Source organism: Puccinia triticina, chromosome 11A, assembly GCF_026914185.1.
Source record: "Puccinia triticina chromosome 11A, complete sequence".
NCBI classification, from domain to species: domain Eukaryota; kingdom Fungi; phylum Basidiomycota; class Pucciniomycetes; order Pucciniales; family Pucciniaceae; genus Puccinia; species Puccinia triticina.
Window position 1 is genome coordinate 677,462 of NC_070568.1, and position 10,554 is coordinate 688,015.

Below are 10,554 nucleotides of genomic sequence, written 5' to 3' on the forward strand. Positions count from 1 at the left end.
GGTGCAAGTGGAAGATGGCAGAGTCTAGTGAGAAATACTGCCAGGTGAAGGTACCGGCATTCAGCACCCTACAAAAAATGCAGAAGATACCCACACTTGGGACCCTCAAAATAAGCTTAGCAAAGGTTGGGCGGAGTTGTGGGTGAAGAACCCAGCTTTTCAGCGCACAAAAGCACAGCGGTGCGCTGCGCTATGCAGCGGGGAGCTGCGCTATCCACGCTTTTGGCAGCAAAAAGCGGAAAGTAGCGCCTCTAGCCGCTATGCCGCTTCAGCTGCGCTATTTTGCAGCAAAAGCGGGAAAAAATCGCTTCGCTCCGCAAAGACTGATTTCCTAGCAGCGGTGTTTTCGCTTCGCTGGCGCTGAAAACAGCGTCTGGCCGCTGACACTATCGCTTTTTGGTGCCAGGAATAGCGGGATGTTGCTGCACTGCACTATTTTGCTGCTTTTTGCAGCAAAGCGCAGCTGTTGCGGCATTGCTTGTTCCTCCACTCCCTCCACTTGCATAACTCCACTCCCAGCCAATGTTGCCCACATCCTTCCTTTCCTGCACTTGTCAAACTCCGCATCATCACTTGCCAGCCAAGCACATCTCCAACACTTGTTCTCCTGTGCCCTCTGACTAGCCTCCAACCCCAGTCTCTACCTGGTGTGTCCTCCCCAACATCATCTGCTTCAATGCCGTCCGCTTCCGCTGCCCCAATTCACCTGGTGCCCGTCCGCACGATTCAGTCCGTCCGTGAGTCCCGCCAGAGTCCTCACTGCCGGCATAATTAGCTGGGCTGAGGTTATCCCAGTTAAACTGGGATGCACTCAACCAATTTAAATTTGGTTGATCTCAACTGATGAAACACAAATCCAAGGGACCCCCCTTGGTTTTATATTTCATTGGTTGAGATCAACCCTTTTAAGATTGGTTGAGTGCATCCCAGTTAAACTGGGATGACTTCATCCTAGCCAAATATGCTGGCAGTGCCTACTCCAACCGTTCCGCCAAGTCCACTTGTCCAGAGCGTGGCTGGAACCCTGGTCCCCTCGTCCCCTTTCACCGACTTTCCGTGTGCTTTCTCAGCAATACATTCAAGAGAGTCCATGCAGAACTCCAACCCTAGAGTAGTGACATCTTTCAGGACATGTCATCACACCCTGCGCACAATACAACTAAAAGCATCACAATGGGGGTCTCTAAATCCAAGTCTGTATAATCCTGTATGATCTCAGGATAGAAACTCCCCAACGGGGTTTAGAAAATCAAAGTTGGGTGGCATCCACCGCTTGGGTCACTACATGAAGTGATTGCAGGTGGTGTGGTGGTTTCAAATCGGCACTTCAAAAAAAAGGGTCCTGATTCTGAATACGCGAGCGCGCTGTGCACGACGTGGGGACGTCCGCCCGGGGTATTGTCAGTCTTCCGCTGGATTCTCTCAATTTATGCAAACTTAGCTAAGTCCCTCGATTGGAGGCGCGCAAGCGCTGTTGCGAAGCGACCCTCCGAAGGAGGGACTTACGCCCTACCTCGCAAAACAGTAGGCAGCAGAAATCCCATTTGGCTGGGGAAAATTTTCAAAATTTTCAACTCTTGATATCTCAATCCAAGTAAAAGCCATCGAAAATCTGAGAAGACAGATTTGTCCGCCTACATCTGCCCTTTCACTTTCCACCTTCCTGAGGTCGGATCCCTCCAAAAACACTCTTGAATCCCAAATGAAACAAAAAGGAGTTCATGGGTTTTGGGAGGGCATTGTTCAAACAGGCCTCGGTCAAAGCCATACTTTTGACACCTGTCAAAACCTAGCAGCTCTTATTTATTTTTTTAAAAATCAAGCTCATGTGTTACAGGTAAAAGAAAGATACCAGCAGAGAGCCATGCTTCTTGGCTATTTCTTGAAGCAGCTGACTTGGCCCCAGCTGTCCTTGCGTAGCCTCAATGGAGGGACAAGCAAAAAAGGCTGAAAACAGACATCTGCTGCCTACTCATTTGCGAGGTAGGGCATAAGTCCCTCCTTCGGAGGGTCGCTTTGCGACAGCGCTCGCGCGCCTCCGATCGAGGGACTTAGCTAAGTTCGCAATTTATGTAACTCTGTCTATGACCACCACTCCGCAATCCTCATCAGCAATCGGCACACTCGCGCACAGAACCAGCGGTTAACCTCAAGTCTCATACGAGCCACGCTAGGAATCAGATCTTAAATGGAAGATCCTTGCTCCTCAACAGGTACGTGGAGCCCGTTCAAGGAACCCTTCACTCTGTCTCGAGCTGAGCTATCCTTTTCCCATACACACAGGTAAACGGAAATCACTCGATTTACGGCAAGGTGGTCAAGTTGAAGAAGATGATGAACAACAGCCATCGCCATCCGCTCAGCCCCCAGTAAAACGGCGGAGAATCGGCGACAGCCCCGCCGATGAGCATCCGTCAAGTGATATTTCCTCGATCGAGTCAGCGCACTCTTCACCAAAATCCTCTCCCGAAGAGCCACCCCCGTCTAATCTCCTCAAGGACTCCAACAAGGTCATCTGGGTCGACATTGGGGCTGATCCGGAGGAAACGTATTGGTGGCCGGGATTGATTTATGAGAACAATCTCAAGTCTTATGTGACCCTAATGCCAAATTCGAAGAGCAAATTGTAGGTATCCCAAAGGTCTTGTCCCTCATAGAATCATAGCCGAACAACAAAAGAAAACATGTAATTATAAACTTGATCCTCCAAACTGATCATCACTTTATTTTCTTCGTTAGAGTAGATATCACTCCGAAATTACTCGACTCGCTCAAAGCTACCAAGCCATTCAAAGCACATTCGGTCTTCGACCCAGTCCAACTAAACCCGATTTTCAAGCAGAAAGAACCGGCATCAAAGTATCCGACAAAGAAAAGTCTTGAGAAAGCATATGTGATCGCACGAGAGAAGCATGTGATTTACTCCTTTGAAGAAGACGACGACCTACCCGATGTCTCTGCGTGTATGATCCCGCTTTCTCAAGAATCGAGGGCAGTGCTTGCCCACGTGCTATCGCCGGAAGACAAATCATCCGAGATTTCAGAGGTAGACGTAGACGACTTGGATGAAATGCTGGATGGACCAGATCAGGAGCTCGACATCCCAGGCGAAACAGTCGTCTGCAGAATGAATGCAAGGAGCCAAGAATACTGGCCGGCTCGGGTGATCAGCTATATGGGACTCAAATCTAACAAGAGGGGCCCTCCCAAACTTTCCAAAAAACCAGCAAAGTCCGAGAAAACTTATCGCATTCAATTCTGTGATGGTAGTCAAATCGTTGCCCCCAGATCGTCCTTCTGGACCATCGATCAAGAAGAATTTTATCGGGTCAAAGTAAATAGCCATAAATTTTGATTCACCCTCTCTTTTTTTTTTAAAAAAAAAAAAAAAAACACACAATCTTCGTTTTAGATGATCCTTCTTATCGAGTTCTTGAGCTTTGACCATCCCCGCCCTCCTATTTTCCAAAAGATAGGCCAGGTCAAAACGCGAGAAGTGAAATTCGAAGAGATGATCCCACAGATTGACAATCAATTACACGAGTTGGATCTGATCATCAACGGAAAGTCAAAGGATCCCAACCTGATCATCAAGCACGAGGACTTCTTAACCTCTCTCAAGAACCGGGGGTCAATTCCCAGAGATGTGAAGTATGGTAAATACAGTGAAGAACTGATTCACCGAGTCGGAAATTACTTGAGAGATAGGTATCTCGTCAATCAACTCGTCAGTTTTTCTTCTTCTTTTTAATGTGTGGGACTCCAGAGCTGATACTGCACAAGATGACCCCAGGAATCCGAAGAGGCGGCCAAAATAACGGTAGATTCGAGGTTTGAAAGATTGTCAGAGACCGAGAAGAGTCAATATATCTTTGACATTCTTGTACCCGAACTGATTTGGCTGATCACGGTGGCCCAATATCTGGAAGATGGACGAGACAAGTTGATTGCCGAGTCCGGCTTGACCTGGGAAGAATTAGAGAAGGATGCATCGAAGCAAATCACGACAGAGAAGATCTTGGAGGAAGCTAAGAAGTTGGCTGCTCTTGATATTCACGAAGTTGATTTGGTCGATAAGGTCATAAGCCTACGAGTCCAACGAGAGAAAAACTTGCAAACTGCCGCCTCCTCTTCCTCCTCCCCCTCAGCTAAGCCCGCCGACGGCCTTCATCATATCTCATCTTCCTCCTCAAAATCATCCCTTCCAAGTTGTAACAAGATTTCAACCAGCACTAAACTTCGTCAAACGTATAATTCAAGAAAATATTAGCCCACTTGTTTCTCCTCTGCTCTCTTTTCACATTCTGCTCACTGTTGGACCAATAAACAAACATCATCAGGAATATTATAATCAAATTAACAAAAGCTCTATTCAGGAGAAAAAGTGAACATGTAAAATACTATTGGTTCCTTTTCTTTGTGTCTATGTTCTGCTCAAGTTGTTTTAAGCTGCCTGCAAAATTATCATCATTAAACTTCAGCTCACTCTTCCTCAATTCTGATCATCTCCAGACTTCAACCAATTATAGCCCTGACTTGCTCAATCCTTTCATCTTTCATCACCACCACTGGCCATCCAATATTTGGCACTCCCCCTTTTTTCTGCTCCTTCTGGATAACATATTTCCCGCTCCTTCTTTCATTTCGTTATCCTTCATCTACTAATCACAATCCTGCATCCCCAAGCTTTTACCTGCAAGAACAACAGAAGATGAAGGTCCAGGTTTCATAAGTTGTACATGGCTCAAGGATTGTGATTGGAAACATATATGAATAGAAGGATTGTGGTTGGACACTTATACAGAAATAGAAGGATTTTGGTTGGAAACTTATATATAAATAGCATATCTAGGAGTCAGGACTTTCTTTTAGTATAGTTGGAGAAGGGCCTTTGCACAGAAAGAACCACTGTGAACCCTGTAACTAGCCTTGGAAAGGTGCCAACTGGTTTTGGGTCAGATGATAGATCTAGTACATATGGGCAGTATTTATAAACTGTTAATAAGAAATTTTCAAGTTACTTTGAAATAGTTTTGAAAATAGAAATTGGTAAGAATCATAAATTCCAAAAGCTGTATTCTCTGGCCAAGGTTGAGTGAGACATGAATGATGCATGTGAACCGGCATCGTCAAGACTCAAGCTCCATGTGTAATCCCTGTTGTTGTCCTTCACCACCAACACTTGGTTTAGATTTTGGCATTGTGGCCAGTGCTCTTGTGAAAATATTGAAAAGTTAATAGGGGGTTTCAAAGTTGGCCAGATGCAACTTCCATGCACTTTTGCAAGTCGGTGTTCAAGTTTGTTCTTGAACACCAAGTTGCAAAAGTGCATGCAAGCCACACTGTACTACATACCCTAAGCCTGCTTGAATGTTTTTTTTGAATATTGATGTTCAATAAAAGCCTTGAACACCAACTTGCAAAAGTGCATGCAAGTCGTGCATGGCCAACTTTGAATCCCCCTAATACATAAATGGCACAGGTTGCCTGAAAACAAGCAGTGCACGTGGGGCCTGGATGAAGACACAATCACACAGCAAAACCAAAAGTGTTGTATCGATGTAAGCAAATTATTGTAAATTGATTCTTGGTTTAGATAGGAGTCAGCAACAAACGAACCAAGCAACTCCCAATAAATAAAGTATTTGTTTGTGATACGTATTCATGTCTGTGCGTGTGTGTATATTTATGTGTCCAAATCGTAATAAACCATCAAGAGAGTGAGAAGTGGATTGAGGTTCATGGGCATGGCTTCCGGCTCGTAAGCAGTTTTCTGAAGGAATAATAGGGTGATAATCCATAAGAAAAAGAGGAGATGAAGCGTTGGGTATGAAGAAAAAGTGGGGTTGTTCTAGATGTATGGTAGGATTGTAACTAGCTAAGGATACCGAGACAAAAAGGGGACACAAAAATGAGATAGCTATCTATAAATCACTTGGAGCAATCCAGAATCACGCAGCGGATATAGAGGTGAAAGAGGAATAGAAGCAGAGAAAAGAATCAGCATATTGATTACTGGCAAGCAATCAGTCTCGCCAAATGGGTGTCATCGTGATCAAGTCATGACAAGGTATGGAAGCTGGGAGCCAAGAAATCGTCCCGAAGGAATGGGCATCCTGAGAGAATCAGCACCAGGCTATATGGTAGATGAAGCAATAGGGCAAAATTGAAAGTCGAGTCCATATCCAAGAGGTACCAAATTATTTCCTATGAAACACACACGTGGCAGGGAGATAGAGAAAAGAGTCAGCAAGGGGGAATAAATATGGATAGAAAATGAAAGAAGGGAGACTGACTTTACGATGACTTCAAACTTGCCGAAGTCGACGGAGCTCATGGCCCAGATGGCCGAGAGGCCTTCGGCGATGGACGCGAAGGGCTGTATGACAACAGCACAGGGGATATGGATCATGATACGCCACCACTTCTGGCCGTAGTCGAGTTCCTGGAAGAGCAGGCCCCAGAGATAGAGCCAATAGAAGGTCACGAAACAGAAGTCCGCACACACCGCTACCCAGAGCGGCGTCAGCGACTTGTCCACCAACAGGAACGGGATGTTGATGATCGTCACCGCTAGCGTGAACACCCCGACTATCCATAAGTTGACCGCAAAATGCGGCAGGCCGTATCTGCATGGAAGGGCAAGAACACCTGGGGTCAGCGAGCGGTGGAGGTAAATCTCGACTACTATACTTACAGCCCATCGATATCTCGAATTCCCATGAACCATCGACGACGTTGCTTCAAGAAATCGCGCAGGGAGGTGGGCGACTGTTCTCGCACGATCCCGTGGACGCGTCCACAGGTAAAGCCGCGTCTCCAAGCATCTTGCGAGAACTCGAAATCTTCGGCCAACCTGAATAACCAAAACCCATCAGTTCACACACGATCAAGAAGCTAGAGGTTGAATTCCGACGCACGATCCGAAATCCCAAGTACATTCGTTCTCCATCTCTCCATTGGTCATCAAGAACGAGCCATGAACGCCGAACACAGGTCTGTGAATCACTGTGTTTTGGAAGTGGAAACGGGCCAGATCGTCGCCGACACGGATGCCGTCTGCAACAGTAAAGTACCAGTTGTCCCAGTACCCTTCCCCGTTGTACAAGATGATTCCTTGTCCGAAGTGGTGGGGTGTCTGTTGTTGCACACATTAAGTCAGCCTCGCCAATACATAGAGAAAGGTATTGGGCATCATCCCACTTACATATCTGATAAACTCGAGACATCGTCTCAAACTCTCTCCATCTGTGGTAGACTCCTCGTCCATGTGCAAGATCCAATCATAAACACCGAGCGAGACGTGGTATCGGAAGTAGTCCAAAGCTCGTGCTTTGTACTTGGCCTTCCCTAATGGTGAGACGTACGACTTGGGACAAACGATGTTTTGCAGATCGGGGTAGACGTACGGCTCGTCTGTCAAGACGATGACTTTGACTGGGCACGCCAAGAATGAACCGGGAATGAGTACTGATGATCCCATTTAGAGTAATAGAAGGGGTATGTGTGGGGGGACATACCGGCGGGGTGGTACTTCTCCAGAAGTAGAAGCTTGTTGTATCCTCTCCTGACCGCATTTTCATTCGAGCCTTTGGTGACCAAGAGGATGAAGAAGTTGCGGACGTACTCACGGAAGACGGGCTTCTTGTCCATTGTGGCCCGACTGGGCGCAAGATCGGGCGTGCAGAACCCGGCAAACGCGAAGAGACAGTTGGGCACCGAGAGCACCCACATGAACCGCCACAAGGTCGAGAACTAGATGTGAAAAGAAACACGATGAGATCGACGACTACTCAAGAGGGAAAGAAGGGATCACTGACGGTGAAGGCATCATACGTCCAAGTACCAGTGGGGTGGTAGACTACCCAAAGTCCACTGATCAGGGGAACAATGATGATGTGAATGATCCAGGTGTACTGCTGAAATCGGAGCAGACGGGCCGTGCGGACGGCTTCAGCGTCGCTGCTCATGTCCGATGTCCATCGAGTCGAGTGAAGCTGGTTGATGACCTCGGGGTCGGTGGGGTCAGGGATAGCCGGTCTGGTGCAGGGCGTCCTCCAGTTCATGATCGTGTGAATGGTCTTGCGGGTGCTGGTGTACTTGGTCGCCGTCTTGGTGCCGATCGCCTTGACCAAGCCACCCGGAGCGGAGATGAGCATGTTGCCGAAGGCGCGCAGGGACTTGAGCGGGAGACTGGCGGCGTTGGTCGGCTTGCTCACGAAGAACCCATCCCAGATCCACTTGGCCAAGTTGAGACCGACTCGATCCAGGAGATGGTAACCGACCCAAGCCAGCAAGATGTTGAAGAGTAAGCAGATCAGATAGGCTGGCATGACCATGTCCCAATAGCTTTTGCCGTGGTCGTTAAGGTAGATGATCACTGGCGGCATGACGCTGTAGAGAGTGATGAATTGCATCAAATAGAATCCGTACGAGACTTTGCCGAGCCAAGTGAATATCTGCCAACTGGCCAGCCACTGCATCGCGTGCGAAACCTCGACCCAGATGAGAATGCAGAGCGGAGGGAGCCAGTTGGAGATAAACATGTACTGGGGCCAGGTGACGCTCTGATCCCAGCCGAACTTGCCGTCGTAAACGGTGATGTCACCCATCAGGTTGTCGGCAGGCGAGGCGACTTTGGTGCCGCCCGAGATCATGGCTAGAGCTAGGATCATCACGGAGATCTCGACGAGCATGGTGGGTTTCCAATGGTCCTGAAGTTTGCGGATGAAGCCGGCAGCATGGAGATCGGCGAGCCAGAGACCGAGGACGTAGAGCATGTTGGGGCTGTTGATGAACCAAAGCGAGCTGCAGACGGCCAAGTAGATCAGGTATCGACCGACCCATCCGACTTGAGCGACCGAGGCGGCCAGGATGTAAACGAGCACGGAGCCCCAGAACTGGTCGTAGGTGGTCCATAGGGCCGATCCGACGCTGAGCATGTACTGGTGGCCCCGGTTCGTGAACAGGTCGAGACAGAACTGGAGCAGGCCTCCGGCGTTCCCGATCTGGTTCCAGGTGGGTTCCCAGAGCGCGGTGGGCGTGAGGATCTGGGCAGCCCTGATCGGCCGGTCGCCGAGCATGCCCTGGGAGGCGATCCGCCACTGGATGAGTGCGACGATGATCGCCGGGAAGGCCAGCCGGATGGATCGCCGGAACAGGGAAGACGAGAGGGACAGCCAGCGGGGGCCGGTCCATCTAGCGGCCTTGCCACCAGGGATCGGGACACCGTGCGAGTCCTTGGGGGCCAGGGGCCGGGTGAAGGCGGAGCGCAGGAAGGAGTGGGCGAGCACTCGGCCGCCGAGCAAGAAGTACATCCCGACCGCCAGCTGGCCGTTCCGGAGCAGCCCGTAGATGCTGCCAAGAGGGAGCACCTCGGGATGGGCTTGGGCCCAAGTGAGATCGCTGAAGTGATGGGTGAAGATGACCAGGGAGGCCAGCCCTCGGATGCCATCGATCCATTCGAGACGGTTCTGCCGACTGACGACGACGGGCGGGGGGCTGATGATCCCTTCGGCCGGGGGCGGCGGGGCGCGCTTCTCTTCGATGGCCGGGCTGGAGGGGGGGATGGGCAGATAGGTGGGGCTTGCGGCGCCCTTGAGGTCGTCGGAGATGTGCTTGGAGGGGTACGAGCCCGGGGCGTACTTCTCGTCGCCGCAGGTCGTGCCGTCCTGGCTGCCCAGATCGCTGTTCCGCCAGTCGTGGTTGAGCGCCGTGCCCGAGGAGTTGAACGGCCCGGCGTTGAAGCTGTCGGTGCCGATCGTCGAAGCACAGCCGGACTCGAGCCCGTCGGTGGCGTACGAGCCCTGTCGATAGCGGCCGTACGCGGGCGAGAAGCTGTCAGCGGGCACCGACCCGGGCGGGTGAGGATTGCGGTGCTGGGAGTTTTCGGTCTTGGTGCGCTCGCCACTGGAGAGGCTTTCGCTGGAGAGCTGGTCGGCCTCGTCCGGGACGATCATCGTCGGGCTGCCGGGGGTGTAGGCGCCGAAGCCGGCAAACGAGCTGAAGCTGCCGGCGGGTGGGCCGGGCGGGCTGTGCTGTTCCGGGCGCTGGGTGGGGTCCATGTCCGACTCGCGCCTGGCATCCGCAGAGTATGCGGAGGTGAAGGTGTGTCGCTGGCTGTCGGGGGCAGGGTGCGGGTCCATGGGCTGGTGCTGTGCTGGGGGTGTGGCCCCTGAGTGTCGCTGCAGCCTGCGAATGGCGAATATCGAATATGGGAGCCAGGAAAAACAGAAAAACAGAGAAACAACGTGTGGGCGGCGGGGGCGAAGCCAGCAATGCTTTCTTATTTGGCTCTGTTTGTTTGGCAGTGGTTGGATACAGCCCACACTGCATGTACAGGCTCCGGACATGCGGCACCCTGCTCCGAGAGAAGCCGGTTGGCTATTCCAATTCCCTAGCCAGCAATCACTCCTGCCATTCTCTCGGCCTGAGATGCACTACATATCGAGTGGTCTGAGGGCACTCACTCCTCCCGTCCTCTCGGACCCACGGGTGCCAGAGAATTCCCTTTGGTACATAATCACCATGCGGTGCCGGGCGGGGTGCATCCTG

The 10,554-nt window shown here is 50.7% G+C and overlaps 2 protein-coding genes across 2 annotated transcripts; one reads left to right on the forward strand and one right to left on the reverse strand.

The window, feature by feature from the left end:
- Positions 1-2,188: 2,188 nt before the first annotated feature.
- Positions 2,189-4,270, forward strand: PtA15_11A65 (uncharacterized protein; the record flags this gene model as incomplete). Its single annotated transcript, XM_053161591.1, has 6 exons — positions 2,189-2,213; positions 2,284-2,626; positions 2,740-3,334; positions 3,473-3,727; positions 3,794-4,078; positions 4,154-4,270. 6 exons carry the CDS (start codon positions 2,189-2,191, stop codon positions 4,268-4,270), a joined length of 1,620 nt encoding a protein of 539 aa, XP_053024933.1.
- A 1,930-nt stretch (positions 4,271-6,200) lies between these two features.
- On the reverse strand, positions 6,201-10,352 carry PtA15_11A66 (uncharacterized protein; the record flags this gene model as incomplete). Its single annotated transcript, XM_053161602.1, has 7 exons — positions 6,201-6,207; positions 6,297-6,629; positions 6,698-6,856; positions 6,921-7,138; positions 7,208-7,437; positions 7,521-7,755; positions 7,821-10,352. The coding sequence occupies 7 exons, from the start codon at positions 10,350-10,352 to the stop codon at positions 6,201-6,203; spliced, it is 3,714 nt and encodes a 1,237-aa protein (XP_053024934.1).
- Positions 10,353-10,554: the final 202 nt, after the last annotated feature.